At 44.1% G+C, this 23,104-nt stretch overlaps 2 protein-coding genes across 2 annotated transcripts in view; both read left to right on the forward strand.

Annotated features, from left to right (window-relative positions):
- The window catches only part of PSMD14 (proteasome 26S subunit, non-ATPase 14), an 81,166-nt gene extending 75,354 nt beyond the window's left edge, over positions 1-5,812 (forward strand). The window contains exons 11-12 of the mRNA XM_019727278.3: positions 2,906-2,968; positions 5,396-5,812. Of these exons, the coding sequence (XP_019582837.1) occupies positions 2,906-2,968; positions 5,396-5,494 (162 nt within the window). The 3' untranslated portion in view covers positions 5,495-5,812. The remainder of the gene's footprint in view (positions 1-2,905; positions 2,969-5,395) is intronic.
- A 4,329-nt stretch (positions 5,813-10,141) lies between these two features.
- On the forward strand, positions 10,142-19,559 carry TBR1 (T-box brain transcription factor 1). Its single transcript, XM_019727279.3, has 6 exons — positions 10,142-10,952; positions 11,540-11,694; positions 12,059-12,180; positions 12,800-12,958; positions 13,975-14,036; positions 17,057-19,559. Exons 1-6 carry the CDS (start codon positions 10,261-10,263, stop codon positions 17,913-17,915), a joined length of 2,049 nt encoding a protein of 682 aa, XP_019582838.1. The 5' UTR covers positions 10,142-10,260; the 3' UTR covers positions 17,916-19,559.
- Positions 19,560-23,104: the final 3,545 nt, after the last annotated feature.

Here is a 23,104-nt window from a genome sequence, read left to right on the forward strand (position 1 = left end):
TCACAAAAGTAAAGGTTAAAGAAAGGATTAGAAAAGAAAACAGATATTGGAATAGCTTTAAAGTGCTCTGAAAGTTCAAGAAAACTGAGTCCATTGGAACTCACCAGGTGAGATCCTTAAAAGACTATTAATGAAGTGCCAAGGATATAATCCATGTTTGTTAAGGGGTAAATAAATGGTAGAATTTGAGATACAAGTTTTCTATTTGAGAACTGTTACCATTACTAGAAAAAAGAGAATGAGATTAGTGGGTTTAGCAGAAGCCTCTTTAAGATAGGGGGTATGTCTGAGGGGATTATGATAACATAAGAGACCAAATTCCAGGAATTTCTTAGAACTGTGCAGACCGTGCATGATGGGACAGCCATCTGGGGGTCTTTGTTGATAAACTGTTAAAAACGTTTCTAGTGTGAATAGCCACAAACATTTTCAGTGCTTTTTTGTTGGTTGAGTAAACCGAAGAGCACGAATGCAAAAGCAAAATTTGATGCCAAATCACAGAAGTTGCCATAAACACAGAAGTTCCCCTAGTGAGGACACTGCCTATGCTTGAATTTTATTTGTTTCTGCTGCTACCATTTCTTAATTTTCCCTGGTGACTAGCCAGATTAGAACTATGAATGAAGACAAACTGGTCTTGCCCAGATGGTAGATAAGATGTAGGTAACTTAGGTAGATGGTGAAAGTATTTAGGGGTTTGATGTGATGATCTGGTCTGATCTGGTCTGTCTTAGAGTGCAAGAGATGTGCTTACTCTTTTGTCGTGGGGGTTTGCAACCTTAGTATATGCCTAAATCTACAGCTGCTCCTCATTTTCCAGATGGCATCTATGGCTGGGAGTACTTTTTACCATCTGCACTTCTCAAAGAGTTTGTGAACTCTCTCTTTTAATTATTGGAAATGGAAAAACTAATTGGTAAAGTGGTTAAATGATATAAAAGATTTTAAAAATTGAGTTAGAGCTTTTGACATTCTATTTAACCTTTCAAATAAGGTCAGTGCGTTAAATGCTGTTTGACTTTCATCTTTGCATATCTTCTATCTTTGATATTTGCAATACTCCAAAATAGTCCATAATAACTAGTTTGTACATGGATTGGTATTTTGAGCCAAATTCCAAAACTCTTAACCTCCTTCCAATACTGTAAAGTACTGTTGTTGGCATGTACATGGAACAACTAACACCGGATATAGAGTACAAACTTACGTGAATTGTTCCATTCATCGAATATGTGTTCAAGTCAGTCAGTAAAATTCAATGTCCTAATTTGTAAAAGTAATTTAGAAAGACAAATTTTTTTATGTGTTACAGTATATCCATACATGGAAAATATTGAGATAGAAGAGAAGCAATTTCCCAGTTAGGAAATACTTTTTTAACTAGCTGGGAATAATAGGAGTGACATCTGACTCTGAAAATGAACATATTCTCTGTCTAGGGAATTCTGGATTTGAAGTATTATTAACTTGATTTTTCCTTCTTTCAGTTTTGTAAGTCATAAATGTGTTTTTTAATGATATGTTGTAAATAAGTATAGTCTAATAATCAGTAGATACAATACTTATTCACCATCTTTTCTGTTTAGGCAGGTTCTACTGGGGAAATTCTCTAGATAGTTTGTCCATTTATAAAATTAGACACTTGCCATCTTTGCTCATTTTCAAGTTCTCTGTTTACAAAACTATTAAGAAGGTGTGAAATGCAGCCAAACTTCCCAGTTTATGGGAAATGTCTGATGATTGCTTTTCCTACATGTTCATTGTTCGCACATGAAGAAATTTGGCAGCTGCAAGATTATTAAGTTTAGAGTATCCAAATCTAACCCTCACTGGTATTTTGGTTTCCTGCTTTCTGCCACCAGCATTTCATCCCCTTTTGTAACCATATTTGTGGTAAATGTTACTTCTTAAGGTTGGTGATCCTTAAATTTCCTTTGTTGTCTGTTTATCAGATGCTGTGACTAAATCATAGACCAGGAGTTCACCTGACGCAGAGTCCTAGCTTCAGGCAATAACATACCCAAACTGTTAAGGATGGTCCTTAAACTTAGACTTCTCAATAAAACGGTTTTGTGGTGGTACCATTACTGGGCAGTGGTGGTAGCTAATCTAAATGCTGTAATTATTTCAAAATTACTAGAAGATTTATGATCATACATATAATAGTTTGTAACTAACTGAAAATAGTTGAAAGTGGTTTGTCTGCTTTGTTGATTTCATTTTTATTTGATTTGGCTTTTAATTCAAATCTTTTTTTGATATTGAAAACTTCAAATTAATCTGTATTTCTTCATGATTACTAAAGGTCATTCATATGGAGAAGTCAGGTGTTTTTCTGAATACATGTATTATTTTTAGAGATTTAAATATGTGAAGTTATTGACGGAGAAAACTATATGATCTGTTAAATGGATCAAAATTCTCAACCCAAGTGCTAGTGATAGTTAAATTGATACTAAGTATGAACAGGTTCTGTTGACAAGAAAAAGGAGACAAAGAAATGGAAAGTCAGGGAAGAATTATAATGCAAGTAGGAAAAGAAGGCAGAATTGGACTAGTTCGTCCCGTGGTGTCAATAGCAGCTACCGCAGGCACTTCTATCTTCCAGTTTAACCATCCCTCAAAGAATTCCAGAACCGTTTCCAAATGGTTAACGGGTGGTCCAGTTGGATTTTTCAGTGCCTTTTTACATATTTCTTAAAGTCTGTTTTCAAAATAATGGTGGTTATAGTTTTCATTACCCTGAAGGAATTCTGAAGATTCACAATCTTTTGTGTTCAATAAATGACTCGAATAAAAGGTTTTGTGAATGAAAATTAGGATCACCATTATCTTTGGTGAGTATTCTACAGTGGGAAAAGTAAATTTAGAATTTGAAACTCCGTCCTTTGTATTTCACTCACAGGCTGTAGAAGAAGAAGATAAGATGACACCTGAGCAGCTGGCAATAAAGAATGTCGGCAAGCAGGTGAGGTGCGCGGGGATGGGCTGTGCACTCGCACAGTAACAGGCTCGGGTACAGTTAAAACTGTTCTGGGGCCTGTGTGGTATTTTTTCCCCTGTCTGTTCACTGTACATTTTTCTTCTGTCATATAAATGTGATGCTAATTTTAAAGGTCACTGAATTATTTGATGTCAAATTCTCTCTGCTATCTATAGAGAAGTAAATCACAAATATACCTGTGAGAGAAAGAAATTCGGAAACTTGTGTCCTGAGTTAATTTTTCAAGTATGATTTCTACTTGAAATATTATCAGTGAAGATAATAGAATTGTCGGTTTATTTCGTATGTGACAGTTTTTCAATGATACAGTTTAGCACTATGTAGGTAATGTTCCTGAGAAAGCTTAGGGCCCTATTGGATTATACTGAGTGAAGAGAAAGGGCTTTAATTTAAGTATTTGTTCTTTTACTTTTTCAAGATTGTATATATATATTTTAGTTCCTATTTTCTGAGGGTTGGGGGAACACACCAACCAATTAAAAGAATCTACAGATTAATTAGACTGTTTTTTAAAGAATGTTGATTACATTTTTTTCATTTCATGGAACATGGTTATCATATTGCTGATGTTGGCAGAATCTTGATATTTCAGATGCAAGACACTAAGCTGTCTTTGCTTTCAGCCATCCTACCATATGCTCTGATCCCATCACATCTCACAAGCTATGTAGGTTTGGGCCAGGACCATTCTTGGATTGGAAATCTCTAAGAATCACCCAGCTGCCACAAGAAGTAATGTAGAGATAACTGAGGGAAGTGTGTTACCAATGCACTACAAACCAGTTACTCCAATAGAGCACTAAGGGCAAAGGTCTGACTTAAAAATATTACAATTGATGAAATCAAATCTCACTACATTCTGAACATTATAGTTTAAAAACAAGAACCCTCCAAAATCAAAAGATGAAATTCATCTTATTCTCATCCGATGCAGTATAGTCACCCCGTTGTCTTTTCCCACTACTTATTTTCATCTAATATATAATATTAGATCACCAACTTGGAGCCTTGTACTGTATAAAATTCAGTAGCTGTTTTTGCAATAAATGGCTCTCTGAAGGTATTTGTAGTTGCTTGATGTAGGTTTTATTTAACAATTAGCAGCAAATAAAATGACTAAATTAAAATAAAAATGAAAAATATATAATTGGCAAAGTTTAATAATCATCAGAATCATTTCTAAAATATAGTACTTCACTGGTTTGGCCTACTGCATAGCAAAAGCAAAACTGTCTATTATGGAATTAGACCAATAATCGTTTTCTCCTGCCAGTCTTTCTCAGTCTCTTTCACCTAAAACGCCCGAAGTCTTATTTCTGAAACAAAGAAAATTTAATTTTGTAGTCTAGTTACTTGAAATTATTTGTAGTATGTTGTATCTCTGGGTTGTTGTATCTCTGGGATTTAAAGAAATCAAATATATTGAAATTGTAGGTTAGTTGAGGAACAGCCAAGAAATAATTCCAGTGATGAACATTTATTTAAAGTTAGGAGTCTTGGGTATTTTAGCAATACTCATAAGTAAATAATGCTTAATTGAAAGTTTTTTGTTATGTGTAATATAAATGCTTTATTTCAAAGCTTTCAAATTTAGCTGAAATATTTCATTCAGCTCAGCGTTACAGATAAATTAAGCATTTTAATTTAACTTCCTTTATTACAATGCAATTTTAAGCCTTGTTTTTAACTTAGACATTTCAAATACAGATTTGATCAGCTGTAAGTTAAAGGATTGTACCTATACACGTTCCTGTTACACATTTTTAAAAAACAGCTGCATGAAAGATTTATTCTTAGTATTTTAGAATTGATCCAAATTGTATTTAAATTTTTAAACTGCTAACAGTGACTTTTGATCCAAGACTATTTCCTGAATCATTTAAAGCACTATTCCTAAAATATTAAAATTACACAGTAATTAATTTAAATTAAAATTATAGAGGAAGTGATGAGAATCCACGTTGAACTCTTACCTATTGGTGTGTCTGCTTTGAGTAAAGTACCCCCTCAGACGATGAATATATGTGAATGGCAGACAATAGACACCTATACTCAGGCTTATAGACACATATAAATTTTTACACTTTTTATTCAGATGATTTCAGGCTGTATAGAACTTCTTGTTACTTTTTAAAATTTCTGGTATGAAGTCATACCATTGATTGTGTAAATCAATCTTTTGTTGTGTAATCTATTATTTTATCAGTTAAATTTTTAACAGCTTTAGAAATCCTTAAAATGTAACAATATATCAGGAAAGTTAAATTGTAAAATATAAATTTAGGTCTGGCTTTCTTGACTAGTTTCACCAGCTACTGAAACAAATCTAAGTAATTTGTCTACCAATAATATGGTTCTTTCTCTTTTTCTTATTTTTTTATTTTATTTTAGGACCCCAAACGTCACTTGGAGGAACATGTGGATGTACTTATGACTTCAAATATTGTCCAGTGTTTAGCAGCTATGTTGGATACTGTCGTATTTAAATAAAGCAATGCAAAAAGCTATTATGATACTTTCAGTGTATATTCCTATATAGTTCCTAATGCTCAAAATGAAGGGACCTCTGAAGGTGTATTTCGTTAACTGTAAGACATCTGGCATCATTTGCAGCACTGTAACACCTTCAGTCTCAATTGTGCAATTACTTCTGTTTCTTTAGTCAGGGTCTTTGCAGATTCCAAAGTTGTATAAGAATACATCAATGTGGACAAATTTTGTTAAGATCCCATTTAATATTTGAAGAAATCAGTCACACAAATATATTTTGATTGTTGCTTACAAAATAAAATACATTTACAATCTATGTCTCCTGAGGTCTTTTTGGCACTGGGTGGAATTGACAGAAAAACATTTGACAGTGCTCTAGAAATCTCACGGAAAGGTATGTTTGTTTCCCTTTTGCATTTTAAAATTTTGTAACACATAAAACATCAGTATGATAACAAAACTTTACAAATATAAAATGATTGCCATTAATGAGTGGCTTCCTCATTAGTAACCCAGAAAAAAATGTTGATGTATTTTATTAAAAGTATTTGTCACAAGTTAATATTGTATACACAATCTGTTATTAATATACGTTCAGGATTTCAGAGGAGTGCATTTAAGAAGAAAGGGGGCAATTGCAATTTTAATTTAGACTTTATCATTTTTTTAAAAGAGTGCATTCCACCAATAGTGTTGAGATTATCTGGGAGTTGCCTGTTGCAAACTTCATTAGACTTTCAACTAAGAGAGCCATAGAAGATATTTATAATGTCTTCAAAACAAAATGAGAAAATGTGAGTTTAACATAATGAGCACATAAGCAATAATATTGTTGTTCTCTCATCTTTCCAAATCAACTTAGAAGTACCAGTTTTCTGATGACAAAAATTTGACTAATGACCGTTTTCACAGATGACCTCATCCTGCAACCTGCTTCTAACCTGATACACATAAAAATAACCCCCATTAATACTCACTCGTGATATAGCACCATACTGGGTATACCAAGGAGTATGGCAAAACATATGGAGACAAAAATGTAATTCTTAACTGTACCCTTTGTGAAATATGGCAAGAATGTTTCTAAGGCTTCATTAAAGAAGGGTTTTACTTGGGGACTTAGACTTAACCTCTCCTAGAGGTGGTATGAATGACGTGGTAAACCAAACACATCAGGAATTGTCCTGTCCTCCTTGAACGATTCTAGGCTCTTACTGGTTGCAGATTCCATGAGAAGTTACCAGAAACTAAAATTGAAGATGACTTAAATTTCCAGTGTTTCACAGTCTCTTTTTGGTGGAATAAAATATTCTAAGCATTTCTTGCCTTTCCTGGGGTTTCTTCTTTTAAATATAGTGAAGTATGTTTTATTTGGGACGTGTAATATGTATTAATTTTAATTGTTGGGATTGTAATAACTAATCATTTACAATTAAAATATAAGTTGAAGTTAGTAGAAGTTTTCCTTTTGACTAAACTTTTGTGCTGGCTATATTTTTGGCTACATGATTTTTCCCTTTACATAAATACGGTTCTATGACTGATTTCACAGATATTGTTCATTAGAGCTAGTTAAGACTTTTTCATACAGTATACTCACAGAAGAATGCCTCAGTAATCCAAGGTCTGTTTCTCAACATTGTTTGAAAATACTTTTTGATTTTTCACTTTAGTCCCCTGGAAGTATCTCCTGAGACTACAGTGACTGGGAAGGCTTACATAATTCCTGCCTTTTGCTCTGATTTGATCACCTAATCTTCCTGGACTCCCCACAGCCACATACCACTTTCTCCCTCTTGGTTCATGTTGGACATATCCCCAATTTCAAAACCACACCAAATCCCTCCTAGCAGAAACCTACGTTTTCTTTGCAGGTTTGGAGTTGATCAAAATTAGGATGCCCTAAGCAGAGGCTCCATGAACACCTTTGTCTTAGAACGTAGCACTGTTTTAGCAGCAGCCTGATGATCCAGGCCCAGTTAGGCACTGGAATGACCTATTTAATCACATGTTTAATAAGCCACTTCAGGGGTGTGTGGGCTTATGTGAGCATATTTACCAATCTACTAAGCAACGTTAAAGCAGCACTGGAACCAAAACTGTTCTTGCCTCTACTACAGAGATGTCCTCCCTTTCCTCTTAGACTAGTGCGGGAGCATTGAAAGCTCCAGCCTCAATGTTCAGTGTGATTTGTCTGGACCAGAAGCACCGGGGTCTTCTGGGAGCTCATTATATATACAGAATCCAGGCCCCACTCCAGACCTGAGTCAGAATCAATCCTGGCATGGTTCATATGTACTTTAAAGTAGAGCAAAAGTCTCATGAGAATTGTCGTGGAAGGTAAAGGGCAGAAAAACCAAGTATCAAATAGTGTCATAGCTACTGCCCCCTCCTCCGCAACCCGGCGCCTCAACAGCTAAGGCCCTGCTTGTTTATGAAGCTTCCAGGCCAGGAGCTGAGATTGGCTTCCAAAAGGAAAAATGGGTCTGGCTGTATTTTTCTCCCAGAAAACTCGGCTTGAATCTGGGACATCTGGTCATCAACCTGTCCAGCCCAGGGCCGCCCGCGCCCGGCCCTTGCTCGCGGCGTCCTGCTGGAGGCCACAGCTGCTGCCCTCTAGAGCCAAGGTACCCAGCCCGCCTCGGGGCGCAGTCTGGGCTCAGCGCTGACTGATGGACCCACCGAGGCCCCGCTCTAAAACTGCGCCCTCCTAGGTGTAGGTCGAGTCTGGTTAACCACTTTGCCCATGCCCAGGACCCACTCAATGTCCCAAGCGCCGCTCTCCCTCGGAGCTGCCGGGGCCGAGAGAGGGCAGACGCACTCTCTCGAAGGCACAGGCCCCAGCGGGCGGAGGTGTCCGGCCGTGCCTCCCGCGCGGGAAGTGTGTGTGTCCCGGGGTCTGCGCCAGACACGCTCGCCGGCGCTCCCTCGGTCTTCCAGGCGGCGGCTCCCTCGGGATCGCCAGGGTGCGGGGAAGCCTACTCTAGGGCTGCTCGGCACCTTAGACAATGAGCTAGAGCCGGGTAGCTGGTCTGATCGGATCTCCGGGCGCCGGGCGGGAGGCGGGAAGGTGGCCTCGCCCGCCACGCGCTCCAGCTGTGCCCAGCGCAGAGCCTCCCGCCTGTCAGCCAGCTCGCGGGGCTGAGTGAGCTCCGGCGCGGCGCCCGTCATTGCCGCAGCGCTCGGCGTCCCGGGGAAAGCCGCAACAGGGCACGTCCGCAGGTGCCGCGCCACCGGAAACCGCTTTAGGCTCATGAAACCTCTGCTGCTCTTGGCCCTCTGGTCTAGGCGGAAGGCTGGCTCCTCTGCAGAACCCGTGCTGCGAGCTTTCTTCTTACACGTGGGGTCGATTTGGACCTCGTGCTATTTATTTGTGCCAGCATCTTTTTAAATTGCTTCTTTTCTCTATTCCTCCTTAGATTCTTTCTCATTTTAGTATTACTGGCATGGATTCTTTTCCTCTTCTCCAGATTATATAAACATCACACACACACAACACACACACACACACACACACACACACACACACACACACGTCTTCAGTAACGATCACTGCGTTGACACCACTTCCACTCTGTCTCCCCAGATCAGTGCTTCTAGCTAACCCATTTGCAGGAAGACTTGGTCCTCTCTTCCTGGCAAGGCTTTTGAACCTGTCGCCAAGCCAGTACCTCAGGAGAGAAGAAAGTGCAGTGGGACGCGAGTGATGCAGGACGCCTGCCCCCAGTTAGATGCTCTTCAGATAATACGCAACCAAGCTCGCTGATAAAATATTTAGTTAAGACCTCGTAAGCTCCACTGCAAATACATTAAGGCACTTCAGCCCGACAGCTTATGATTATTTCAAAACTTAAAAAGAAGATCCTAGATTGTCACTGTTTCTGTGCTCACCCAAGAAACCGAACCTTCCCGAGGTGGGTGGATGGGTGGGTGAGTTGCTGCTTTTCGCCCCCACTTCTCCTCCTCCCTCCCACGTTCAGCGTTGTGGCTCTCAGCAGCGCTGATTTATTTATCAAAAAGGTGTATGTTGGGGGGGTGGTGTTCGCCGAGGACACGCAGGACCTGGTCACAAAGGACTGCCTCAGGTGTTGTGTGCTTCTGTATTAACTGAAAAAGACAGACTCTGGAACTTTTACAGGGCGAGAAGAGGCCACCGGCTCGCGCTTTGTATACTTTGCACTTGAAATCGTTACATTCAACTGAATATTTGGCTCATTCAGATCCGAAAAGTCTCCTAGCACAGTCGAATTTCCTCCTCCTCCCCTCAGCTCAGAAGGAGGGGAGTGGGGGGAAGGTAGCAAAATGTTTACTAAATTGCACGTCTTTGAATCTTCCTAAAGCAGTGGTCACAAAGCTTAAAGGTGACACAACAGTGCTCACGTAAAACCAACACACATTCCCCACCCCCCAAGCCAACAATAAAACCATCCCCTTCAATTTGCCATGATCGTCGCGACCAGGAGCCAGGTGATTATCCTAATTAATGTCTATCTAATTAAATTACTGTCAGCAGTTAACCAATGGCAGGAGCCGTTTCATCGGCTGCACAAGCAGCAAGATCAAAAGTGAGCCTTTTCTGATTGCTGCATAGTGTCAATTGGCCAATCTCTTCTCCCAGGGAAAAAAAAAAGTAAATCAAACCTTTGAGAAGCATTTGCTAGTTGAAGTGCTTTCTGTCTAGTGAGGGGGTCTGTGGATTTCTAGTTTATGATAAATAGGACTTTAAAAACCAGGGACAGGAGGGTGAGTGTTCAGGTTCTAGAGCTATGCAGCTGGAGCACTGCCTTTCTCCTTCTATCATGCTCTCCAAGAAATTTCTCAATGTGAACAGCAGTTTCCCACATTCAGGCGGATCTGAGCTTGTCTTGCACGATCATCCCATTATCTCGACCACTGACAACCTGGAGAGAAGTTCACCTTTGAAAAAAATTACCAGGGGGATGACGAATCAGTCAGATACAGACAATTTTCCTGACTCCAAGGACTCACCAGGGGACGTCCAGAGAAGTAAACTCTCTCCTGTCTTGGACGGGGTCTCTGAGCTTCGTCACAGTTTCGATGGCTCTGCTGCAGATCGCTACCTCCTCTCTCAGTCTAGCCAGCCACAGTCTGCGGCCACTGCTCCCAGTGCCATGTTCCCGTATCCCGGCCAGCACGGACCCGCGCACCCCGCCTTCTCCATCGGCAGCCCCAGCCGCTACATGGCCCACCACCCAGTCATCACCAACGGAGCCTACAACAGCCTCCTGTCCAACTCCTCGCCGCAGGGCTACCCCGCGGCCGGCTACCCCTACCCACAGCAGTACGGCCACTCCTACCAAGGAGCTCCGTTCTACCAGTTCTCGTCCACGCAGCCCGGGCTCGTGCCCGGCAAAGCACAGGTGTACCTGTGCAACAGGCCCCTCTGGCTGAAATTTCACCGGCATCAAACGGAAATGATCATCACCAAACAGGGAAGGTAATGCTACGTTCTCGGCTGCCGCTGCTTCAGGCGCCGCCCGGGAGCAAGAGCGCCCGGGTTGCGATTGCCGCGGCCGCGATGATTTGGGGTCGGGAGCCGGGTGGAAGGCGCTCTGGTGCGCCCTAGAGTTGCCTGGTTTTGAAAACGGGGGAAGTGGAAGGTAGGAATCACAGCGGTGATGTTGGGGGTGGGGGTGATCCCTCTCTAGAAAGATGGTCGGAAAGCCAGTCAGTGGCCGGAGAAAGGCGAGAGACAGAGGGAGAGCCCCGGCCAGCGGCGGGAAATGGAAGGGACGCTTCCACGCTCCGATGCACGACAGGTGGAAATGCGGGTCGTCAACCTTGCTCTCTACCTGGGCAGTGATAACCTGCTGACTCCCCACTCCAGCTCACCGTCCGATTTCCCCTACTTCGGCCCCACTTCTTTTCCTCCCCCACCACCCCTTTTCTAACGCAGCTAACCTTCGCTACCAACGCTGCGAGAACAAGTTTTGCTTTGCTTTCTGGCGCCGCGCTTCTTGCATTTAATCTTTAACATTTATGTTTTTCCCCCTTGTTTTCTCCCCCCCCCCTTAATTTAAATAGGCGCATGTTTCCTTTTTTAAGTTTTAACATTTCTGGTCTCGATCCCACGGCTCATTACAATATTTTTGTGGATGTGATTTTGGCGGATCCCAATCACTGGAGGTTTCAAGGAGGCAAATGGGTTCCTTGCGGCAAAGCGGACACCAATGTGCAAGGCAAGTCCTTCCAATTAACACGTTTTCCTGACACTTATTTAGGTGAGAATGATTAATTAAAGCCTTTGTGGACTGGCTCGAGCGACTTTTAAAACGATCGGCCAATGACTTCTAAAAGGAAACGAGGGGGACAGGGGGACAGACTGAGCGGCGAGAAGGGGGAGGATTATGCAAAAGCTATTTTAATCCTCCCGTTAATAGGAAGAGAGCACGGCCTAAAAAAGCCCCAGCTAATGGGCCTCACAGTGGAATAAGGTGTGTGTGTGTGTGTGTGTGTGTGTGTGTGTGTGTGTGTCCTAAATTGTGAGGAGTTGGGACTGGGCAGTGCCCGGGGCGTATGTAAACAACGTATTTCTTTCTCTAGGAAATCGGGTCTACATGCATCCGGATTCCCCTAACACGGGGGCTCACTGGATGCGCCAAGAAATCTCTTTTGGAAAATTAAAACTTACAAACAACAAAGGAGCTTCAAACAACAATGGGCAGGTCAGTGGCTCAAGCGCTCATCTCTCTCTCTCTCTCTCTCTCTCTCTCTCTCTCTCTCTCTCTCTCTCTCTCTCTCACACACACACACACACACACACACACACACACGTTCCTCCCTAACGTTCAGTTCGTTCGTTTAAATCAGCATGAGAAACTGGATACATGTTTCTTTGCTTAATTAAAAAGACTTTTAAAAATTCTACTTCCACCCTCCAAAATTATATTAAATAATCTATAAAGTTGCTCTCCTCGCCCCCTGCCCAATTCCCGAGTTCCCGACCTTCTCAAGTACAAATACTTGACTGATTTCGAGAAGGAAACCCACAGGATCTGCAGGTTGTGAAAATCTTTGTTCCTCGCTTTAGGAGGACTAGGGGAAGGGCCCTGAGGCTCGGGCGGTTGGGTTCTGTACTTCTCCGGGACTCGGACGAGCCTCACTCGCACAGGAGCGCGGGCTGGTCGGCCCCAGCTAGCGGGTCACCAGCGAGGCGAGTCCGGGGGTCAGTTAGCCCAGGGGTGGGCTCCTGCCGGCCTCCGCTCGGCACGCAGCGCGCAGCCCTGCGCACACCGACCGCGTTAACGCGCAGCCGAGCGCTCCGTTTTTCTCTCCGCCGGACAGATGGTGGTTTTACAGTCCTTGCACAAGTACCAGCCCCGCCTGCATGTGGTGGAAGTGAACGAGGACGGCACTGAGGACACCAGCCAGCCCGGCCGTGTGCAGACATTCACCTTCCCCGAGACTCAGTTCATCGCCGTCACCGCCTACCAGAACACCGATGTAAGGAGGCTTGGGGGCTGGGCGCGCGGCGGGCGGCGTCCGCTTCTCCCGGCACCCGCGGGTACCCCCCGACCGACCCGGCTCCGGCACTCACAGCAGCCACAGCTGGCTCTGCCCAGCCTTTTAGACGCAGGGGTAGGGAGGGACCTGCTGAGCACCTTCCCTAAATACTTCGCCAAGGGAAAAAACGCTTCCTATTTGTCTCCGTCGCGGGTCATCCGGGCTGCCTTCTAGGGCCTAGGATTTCTACGGCTTCTCCTCTTTGGAATTTTTAATTTATTTCTCAAATTAGAACAGATTTGAATCTTCCTTCTTAAGAAGACCTCTTCCCTTTAGAAAATAAGCAGATTTCCCCCCTACATTTTATTTTTTGGCAAGCTGTGCCATCATCTAAAGAAAAAAAATTAAGTCTCAAGAACTGATGACTGAAATAAACAAACATCACCTTTTGGGTGGTCAAAAGAACAAACTCATTCATACATGTAAAAACTATAATAAATCAAATTACTGTGGGCTATAGAATGAGTTTTCTAGCTTTTGAACCCCTTCAGCATTTGCAAGTTTGCAAAAACCAAAACTGATTTTAAGATGCCACTTGTAGGTTCTTCAGATTGTGACTCAGAAGCGACCAACTTTTAACAATATTAAAAATAGGCAATTTTGTTGATTAATTCAAGTGTCTCTTAAAGACTTGTCTGAATGAGTGCATTGGGTGTAACAAGCATTTTTAAAATGTGCATTTAACCCAATTTAGCACACATGGGAGAGCTAATTGAAAGCAATGCTTTAGTTTTAGGCATCATTAATTTAAGTATGTTCATCATAACTTTCATGATACTTTCTTTTTTCCCTCCTTTCCATCCACTCCCTCAAATTTTTCTGCTAGGAAAACGTTGCTATTTGATGAAACTGTAGGCCTTAAACTCTTGTAAAAAGTGGCAGATAATATATCCTCTAACACCCAATCCTCCTATATGGAAGGTGAGGTCAGATTAATCTTTTTTTCTCTTTCCCAGATTACACAACTGAAAATAGATCACAACCCCTTTGCAAAAGGATTTCGGGATAATTATGACACGTAAGTAATTTTGCACCTTCTTTCTCAAATAGTTGTGCAGTTGGGCTTTAGGTCAAAGGTGGATTGTTGAGTACAAGGCTTTTGGAAGCTAGAATGTGTGAAGATAGTGTTGTTTTCCCTTCCCTTTTGTCGGCTCCCCTTCTCTCTGGTGACCTTCTGGCTTAGTACTTCAGTGGTTTTGGTCAAAGGTTTCCTCCACCTATTTTCAGTTTTCTTATGAATTACAAAGTTGTTGGTGGGCCTCTGGGGCTGGCTGGCTGGCTGGCTGGCAAAGCTGCCCTGGTTCCCGGGTGCGGGAGTTTTCTGTGGCACTGCAGATGCTCAGCTCAGATTGTCTGTGTCTGAAACCGCCGGATTCTGCCTGAAAGTGCATGTGGCTCTGGCAGTTGTTACAGTCTCCTTGGCATATGTGACTTTTATTTACCCATTTCCAAGTTTTGTGTAATAGCGTTTCCTATGCAAGTTTACTACGGACTGAATAAAAATGTGCACCCACCACAGTCAAGTTCATGAACAGAGCTGTTGTTATAATCATTTCAGGCTTTGGGAAGGACCCAGGTGCTGTTGCTGTGTATTATTTATAAGCTTTAAGAGAAAAATATTTCCTCTTCGGTGTGTTTTAATTAAATGTGTTGGTTCCCTGTTCTCCAAGCCTCCCTTACCTATCTTCATTTTTTTTTCTATCAAAGTGCTGTTCTCTGGGGGCAACAGTAGGTGTAAATGGAGTGCTTTCTGGGCTTGTCTTAGCATTCTTGCTCAGAGTCCACGTTTAGTGCCTAAGAGTTCAGATAGTGTTATGCAGGAGAGTCTACCTCTGGAGTATAGGATGCCCAGATTTTTTTTTTTTTTGACCATAAAAGGGAAGGGCACATACATTTTAATTTCACAGCTTGCATTAAGTGCCTGGAATAGAGCTACAAAGTTGAAGATATCTTTAACTAGACATATATTACATTTATGAAGAGACAAATGGCCACCTCTATTCCATCTCCATATAGATACCAACCTTCCCTCCCAATAATTTTTATAACAAATTGAAAAGAGAGCCATTGACATTCCTGCCTATAACTATCATGTGCATCCCCAGAAGTAGTTCAAAGGAAGCAAGCCTCACCAGTGGTTCCCCAGAATAAAAACTTGGCTCCTCTAGTCCTCACAAGCGAAAAGGTGGACCCAGCGCAGTGGAAAGTGTGTGGCCCAGGAGACCAGAGTTATTGGTCTCTGTACTATGGGGTCTTGTAGATTTTGAGCTTTTAATTCTGTTGTGAACATCTGTTCCAAAGCATTTTATTTTGCACAAATCAATTTGGTAATCCCAAGTGGGTTGGGACTTGGATGGGCATCTTTTGCAGACTTCTTTTCTTTTAAAATATTGTGGTGGTAAACAAAATATATTTGCATCTTGCTGGTTATTTTTCCTTCCTGCCTCCTTCTATTTACCTTATTTGAAATTGGAATTAAGTTTCAGGAGGAAAATTTTGTGCAGTAATCAGAATGGACCTGAGCAGTTTCAGTGTAACCCTAACCCGCCCTTCCTCTCTGGCTGACTTTTGTTGGAAAAGCCACCTCCCTTTGATTCTTAAATCACTATCTTTTTTTTCATAAAAAGCTGCTTTACCTACACAAATGGATACTTTAGATTTTTAGGGGTTAGAGAAGAGTAGAATGGTTTGTTACATTCTCCCTTTCCACTGTTGTGTTGGTTATTTGGACATGGCTCACTGCTGGAGAAACAGGGAGAGCAGTGAGAGTTCACCGGGACTAGAGAATTGTTTGGCCACTCACCAGGGAATCTCCTCCCCAAAGGATTAAGGTCTGACAAGACTGAGGCTCTCTTTCAAAACAGTCTGTTGATTAAAGATTAAAACATTTATGTGTGAGCTAAATAAAAAGAGAGGCATGTGTGTATGTGTATGAGAAAACACTTCTACCAATCTTGATCCAATCTCGGGTTCCCGCTCAATTCTAATGGGATTTTCTAGGCCCAGGGTCTAGAGTTAATCTTTGATTATCCTATCTAAGGCAATTCCCAGGAACACAATTACTGTCTGGGCAATTACTGATTGGACAAGTTATTTAAGTTCCCTTTGCTTCAGTTTCATTATCTGTAAAGTGGGGGTAATAATGGTACCTCACTCCAAGGATTGTTGTTATGGTTAAATAAATCACAGTTGTACAGTCCTAGACAACAGTGCCCGGCACATAGTCAAATTGTGTAAGGGTTAGCTATTATTAGTGGGAGATTGCTTGGAGGAGGTTGATAACTGCACTGTAAGAATTTGCCCCAAAGCTTCTTTTTACTGGTAGGGGATCAAAAGCTGGGAAGAGAAGGTGTAAGTCAGGAATACTTTTTCTTTGTAAAAGAATTTTATTGGTTGGTGACTTTGTTTCTAAGTAGTAATTCTAGTTTGTATTGGTAAAGGTCGGGGTGAAAGAGTCACACGTGGGAAACCAGTCAGTCAGTACTGTGGAAGCTTCCAGCAGCAACGCTCCAGTCTCGGAAGACTGGTGAAGGCCAGTCTTTGATTACTACCTGGATGGCCGCGTGCGCGCGTGTGTCAAATGGAAGAAAACTGTCTTGAAAGGGTGGAGGAATGTGCGCCGTGTTTAGAAATTTTGCTCAGAAACTTTCACCCCAGAGGACAGGCTCGCTGAGCAAATAAACCCTTACCCCTTGGGTTCATCTTCCTTAAGGTGTACATTGATTGGAGACGTGGAATGGGAATTTGCTGCTGTTCTCTCTTGGTCCCCAGTACACTTGGCGAGTGAGAACGGGGACCAGTTAAGCTTCCTTTGATCTGTATCATTTTTAGGTCCCTGAGTAGACAAATTGGTCCCACTATTATGTCCTGAATTACTTAGGGGAAGATGCAGGTCTGTGACCTTTTGTCTGTCTCTATGCTGGACAGTAAGTTACAGGTGGCGAGTGCGGAGGGTGGGCGAAAAGTGGTGGCCTTTTCTTCTGTCCCGCGAAGGGACCTCTGCGCCACCCCTCGGTTCTCTCTCTCCTTCCTTGGCAGGATCTACACTGGCTGTGACATGGACCGCCTGACCCCCTCTCCCAACGACTCCCCGCGCTCGCAGATCGTGCCCGGGGCTCGCTACGCTATGGCCGGCTCTTTCCTGCAGGACCAGTTCGTAAGCAACTACGCCAAGGCCCGCTTCCACCCGGGAGCGGGCGCGGGCCCGGGGCCAGGCACGGACCGCAGCGTGCCGCACACCAACGGGCTGCTGTCGCCGCAGCAGGCCGAGGACCCAGGCGCGCCGTCGCCGCAGCGCTGGTTTGTGACACCGGCCAACAACCGGCTGGACTTCGCCGCCTCGGCCTATGACACAGCCACGGACTTCGCCGGCAACGCTGCCACACTGCTCTCATACGCGGCGGCGGGCGTGAAGGCACTGCCGCTGCAGGCAGCGGGCTGCACGGGCCGCCCGCTGGGTTACTACGCCGACCCGTCGGGCTGGGGCGCGCGCAGCCCACCGCAGTACTGCGGCGCCAAATCGGGCTCGGTGCTGCCCTGCTGGCCCAACAGCGCCGCGGCCGCCGCGCGCATGGCCGGCGCCAACCCTTACCTGGGCGAGGAGGCCGAGGGCCTGGCCGCCGAGCGATCGCCGCTGCCGCCCGGCGCCGCCGAGGACGCCAAGCCCAAGGACCTGTCCGACTCCAGCTGGATCGAGACGCCCTCCTCCATCAAGTCCATCGACTCCAGCGACTCGGGGATTTACGAGCAGGCCAAGCGGAGGCGAATCTCGCCCGCTGACACGCCGGTGTCCGAGAGCTCGTCACCGCTCAAGAGCGAGGTGCTGGCCCAGCGGGACTGCGAGAAGAACTGCGCCAAGGACCTAGGCGGCTACTACGGCTTCTACTCTCACAGCTAGGCCGGCCCAGCCCGGCGGCCCCGCGCCCGCCGCGGTCCGGACCCCGCCAGCCCCTCAGCTCTTACCCAACTCCTCCACCCAGACCCCCACCTTGCACACACCCCATTTTCATTTGACCCTCGATTACCGTCTGCAGCGAATAAGTACAGGTCTCCGAGAGTGATTTTAACCATTTTTTTGCACAGCAGTTTCTGCATTTAGCGCACCGACCTTCAAGTTTGCTGTAAACCGTTTGGTTTTCCTACTTACTCTCCTGTGAAGTTATACTCCTAACAGTACTCCCCGCCTCGTCGTTTTCTCGCCCCCTCCTTCTATTTCTTGTAAAGAAAACTCTTCACCTTCAGGAGACCTGGGCAGTCCTGTCAGGCAGCAGCGATTCCGACCGCCAAGTCTCGGCCTCCCCATTACCCATAGGATGTTGACTCTAGAACCTGGACCCATGCAGCGCGTCCTTTCTTATCCCCGAGTGGATGGATGGATGGTAGGGATGTTAATAATTTCAGTGGAACAAAGCCTGTGAAATGATTGTATATAGTGTTAATTTACTGTAACGAATGGCTAGTTTTTAATCTCATCGTCAAGGCACAAAACCAGTTCATGCTTACCTTTTCATTCATTTTCCTTTCTTTGACTTTTTCTCCACCCCCTTTCCCCTTTATAAAAATTAATTGTGAGATAACAATATTCTTAAGAGGCTCTGGAAACCTGAAATACTTGATAGATAATGATGGACTTCTCACTTCTCAATCCGTTGCATGAAATAATTACTCTGTGCCCCAATGCACACAGATGGCTAAGGAGAATCCGACCAAACACCTGTAAAGGATAGGTGTCTGTTCATAGGCAAGTCGATTAAGTGGCATGATACCTGCAAAGCAAAGTTAACTGGAGTTGTATGTTTTCCCCTCAATCCTTCTAAATAGAATAGCTCAACATAGCAATATTATTTTGCCTTATTTGTTTTTCCCCAAAGTGCCAAATTCATTACTGGTCTGTGCAGGTGCCAAATATGCTGACAAACTGTTTCTGAATATCTTTTCAGTAACCCCCCTCCACCTTTATATGCTGTAAATCTTTGTAATGAATATTCCACTAATGATATAGATGACTGAATTGTTGGTAACTATAGTGTAGTCTAGTGAAGATGAATTGTGTGAGTTGTATATTTTACTGCATTTTAGTTTTGAAAATGATTTCCCCACCACCAAGAAACAGCTGAAATTTGACTTCTTTGGGAAAACACTAGCATTAATGCAAGTAAGACTGACACCCCCCACCAAGTCTTGTTACATTTGATAAGGAGCATTAATCCCCCTGGAAATAGATTAGTAGGATTTCTAATATTGTGTAGCAAACCTATACTTTTTTTTTTGTATTTTAAAGTTAATGTGAAATATGCATCAGATATAATATACAATCTAGATTCCAGTCCACAGGGGGATTTTTTTCCTAATAGGAATTCAGGGTCTAAACGTGTGTATATTTTGGCTCTTCTGTAAATCTAATGTTGTGATTTTTATATTTGTTTCGTTTTGTCTGTGAACTGAATAATTTATACAAGTACACACTCCATTGAGAAACGTTTTGTTTTTTGCTCGTTTGTATTGTCTGTGTATAAAAAGTAAAATAAATCTGGTAAAACACTATGGTGGTTGAACGCAGTTTACAGTTTGAAAATAATTATTATAGGCGATTACTTTTAAGGGTTAAGGAAAAAGAGCCTATCCCCACTTCAATATGAGGCCGTCTGTTTAATGGGAACCACCTCCCATTTTCCCCTTAAATTTGTTTTATAGCACTACTAGTAATTTCTTTTTGCTTCTTATTTACAATTACTTGGTTTCCTGTAAGTCGTTTCACTTTGTTGCACTCATTTTTTTTCCCAGGAAAATGTATGCACTTCCTCATCATATCTGTCTGATCTTTCTGAAGTTGGAAATAATGCGAGCGGGCGAAAAGGAGGGTCTTTAATAAGGAGTTAAGAATTTCTCTAAATTTCACAAAGTAAGGCGTGAGGCTTTGGGCAAGAGTAGGGTGTAATTTAAATGCATGTCAAATTAGGCTGACCGCAGCTTTATGTATAAGTTAAAAATTCCGGCCTTTAAATACGAGGCCTTGGAGGCGAGTGTCGAATCCGTAAATGCAAACACAGAATGACCTACATTTCTTAAGTGGACGGCTTTGGGGGGCGGGGTGGATTGGGTGAGGATGGAGTCAGGGAAGGACCAACTCGTGAAAGGTCAGTTTTTAACCACTGAACTTAAAACTTGCGTTGGGGCGTATGTGGGGGCGCGACTCCATCCTTTTTACAGTGGAATCCCTCTGCCAGTCCTGCCCAACCCAGATCCCCATCCCTGGAGAACATATGCAGAAAATGTGGATATCCCAGCTAGGGGGTTGCTGCGTCTCACTCCAGGAGTCTGCAGAGCTCTGCCTTTACCTCCTGCGTGGAGAAGAGAATTTTGTACGTTTGTCTCCCCAGAGGAAGGAGATCCAGGAAAAAAGGTGGAAAATGGTTCCACATTCTTGGTTAGTCTGGGCCAATCTCAGGCCACGGGACTAAATTTACCATCACCTAGGGATTGTCCTGTGTCACCTTTGCAATTTGACAGATGCTAGTATGAGGCTTCAAAGTTCCAATTAAAATGAAAATTAGAGGGGGCGGGGAACAAAACCGATTTGCCTTCCCTGGACAGTTTCGCCACTAGACGGCGTTCCGCGGAGTTTTGTCTGCCACCTCGAAAAGCGATGACTGATTCTCCTTTGTGTTTTTCTCCCTTCCCACACCTAAGAACTAAACAAGAGGACGAAAAAGTACAAAACACGGTGCCTGGGTAGCGAGTGAAGCCGAGCAGTGTATTCTTGTGACCTCCTACTGGGGCTGCGCTCCTGCGACCTCGCCGCCCAGTGCCGCGGGGGACAGGCGCACGTGCAGCGGGGAGGGCGCCGGGGATCGGGCGCGCGGCGCGGGGCCAGGCCCGCCGCCCTCGGGCCAGAGTCACTGTGAGCAAAGGAGTCGGTGTCATGTGCGGAAGCGAAGCTCTTAGAAGCCGAGGATAGATTTCACAGGAACGCAGTGCCTTGTACTAAAAGACGCACTTTAGCTGCTATTAGGAAGTATTTAGAAAATTAGGGAGGTCGTTTCCCTTGCAGCTCTGCCACCATCTGCTGTGTGGACTGAGTCAGCGTGAGGTAAATTTGCAGCTACGCGCTGCTCTCGGAGGCAGTGCGCTTTCCTGTCCCTCTCAAGCATGATTAGTTCCCCTCGCTTCCAAGAAGTCTTGGGTGTCGAGTGAAGTGACACTGTCTATGTATCAGAAAAGCTGCTGCCGTTCCAAGGAAATCAGAGTTTGGATCTGGGAGGGCCGGTGGGAACCCAAGTTCGCGTCCGGGGTTAGATTTCGAGTTGCCTTTTTATCTCTGTGAGGGTAGGGGTCACGGTAAGGACCGACAGGGATGACGAATCCCCCGGTTAACTGCAGGTTTCCTCAGGTTTCCAAAGGGTATCTTCCAAAAGGAAGGAAAAAGAAGGCGAGCGTGCGGCTAGCACTTTATTCTTGCTCACGCCTTCCCACCACTCACAGTCCGCGCCATTTTAACTCGCTTTCAACCACCCGCTTGGGGCCGAGCGCTGTAGCCGGCTGGCGCTGCTCGAGCGGAAGGGTGCTGCTCCCGCGGTTCTCGGCCTTCGAGGCGGGCGCTGTGGGGCGGTATAGACGAGGGTAGGGAACCCAGCGCGCCGCGGTGCAGGGCGGCCGCAGGCAGCAGGTGGGTACAGCTCGGCAGGCGAGGCCGCAGCGTGGCCCGGGCCTAGCGCCGTCTGCGTGCACTGAGCCCCGGCCAGCGCCGACGGGAGTGTGCAGGAGCCCGGCTGGGGGTAGGGACGTGGCGGAAGCCTGGCCTCCGCTGCCGAGTCTGGGCCGAGGCTCTCTTGCTTCCTCATTGGGCGTGCGGGCGGCTGCAACGTGGCTGTCCCGGCCGCCAGTTCAGACCAGGCGTCCAGGTTAGGGGTCCAGGCAAGGAATCCAGGCCGCGAGTGCAGACGGGGAGTCCAGGCCCAGGTCTAGGCCCGAAGTCCACCTGGGCGGTTCTAGTCCCAGGAGGGCGCGGCCTTCCCGCCGGTAGCTTCTCAAGAGCCACGCAACCGACTAGGATTTAGGACGTGAATGCATTTTCAGGCCTAGCAGAAACTCACAGAACAGTGTGTTTGAACGATCAGGTTGTTTCTGTCTCTTTCGCACTGACGTACATCACCCAAGGTCTTGCAACGTAGTAATTTAGGGTCTGTAGAGAACTTTCTGACCCCTCTTCCCTCCTGCAGATACCTTTTCTTATAAATCCTACTGCTAAAACTGACTCACCTTTTTTGTGATGTTAAGTATTCATCTTTTTAGCACTGAAGCTGTCAAGGATGTTCTACTTTTCTGTTTAGGGTGCAAGCTAGAAACAAAAGCTTTGTTGAATACAGGCCGTTTATAATTACGGGAGAATTAAAATCTCTCTATGGAGATAATTGGGCGAAGTGTTTAAAGTGTTCATAGGTGGTTTATAAAATGTTCAGTCTGTCCTCAGGTGCAGCATCTATTTTTGTGTGTGTATTATTTTATCTTGTAGGCATTTTAGCCATGGGGATACGGAAAAAAACAAACGTAGAATTTATGATCCTGTGTGAAAACAAACCAATCTAGATCCCCAAAGGAAACAGCAGCAATTAATATTTTTAGATAAACTTACTTATGAAGACGTCAGCAACTTTAAATACCAGTGATAAACATTCAATTTTTTAATTTATTCTGGTATGTGGGTAATTGTTTGGTGAACTTTAATATTTGAAAGAGTAAATTTTTAGCCTAATATCTGTAAAATCAGCCTTTTAAAAGGGTGCCGAGACTTTTTATGCACCTCAAATGTGATTGATCTATTGACATTATAATCTGAGTGCAAGATTTATTTTTGGACCCTCAGATTTTCTTTTGCCAGAACAGTAAGGTAAGATAAGAGTTTCTCAGGGAAGACAGGGACAAACTAGGTAAGGTTTCAGGCATGATGCTTGGTTTCATTCAATTACTTAAAGAGATTTGTGTGTCTTCCTGGTTGCATGTCTTCAGCTTGTGAATTAAGTTGCAACATATTTAAAAATATATTCACTTGAAAGAAAACCCCACTGCTTTCACGTCAAGTAAACTTGA

The sequence above is a fragment of the Rhinolophus sinicus genome, chromosome 17 (assembly GCF_057876585.1).
Source record: "Rhinolophus sinicus isolate RSI-liver-muscle chromosome 17, RSI-T2T, whole genome shotgun sequence".
NCBI lineage: Eukaryota > Metazoa > Chordata > Mammalia > Chiroptera > Rhinolophidae > Rhinolophus > Rhinolophus sinicus.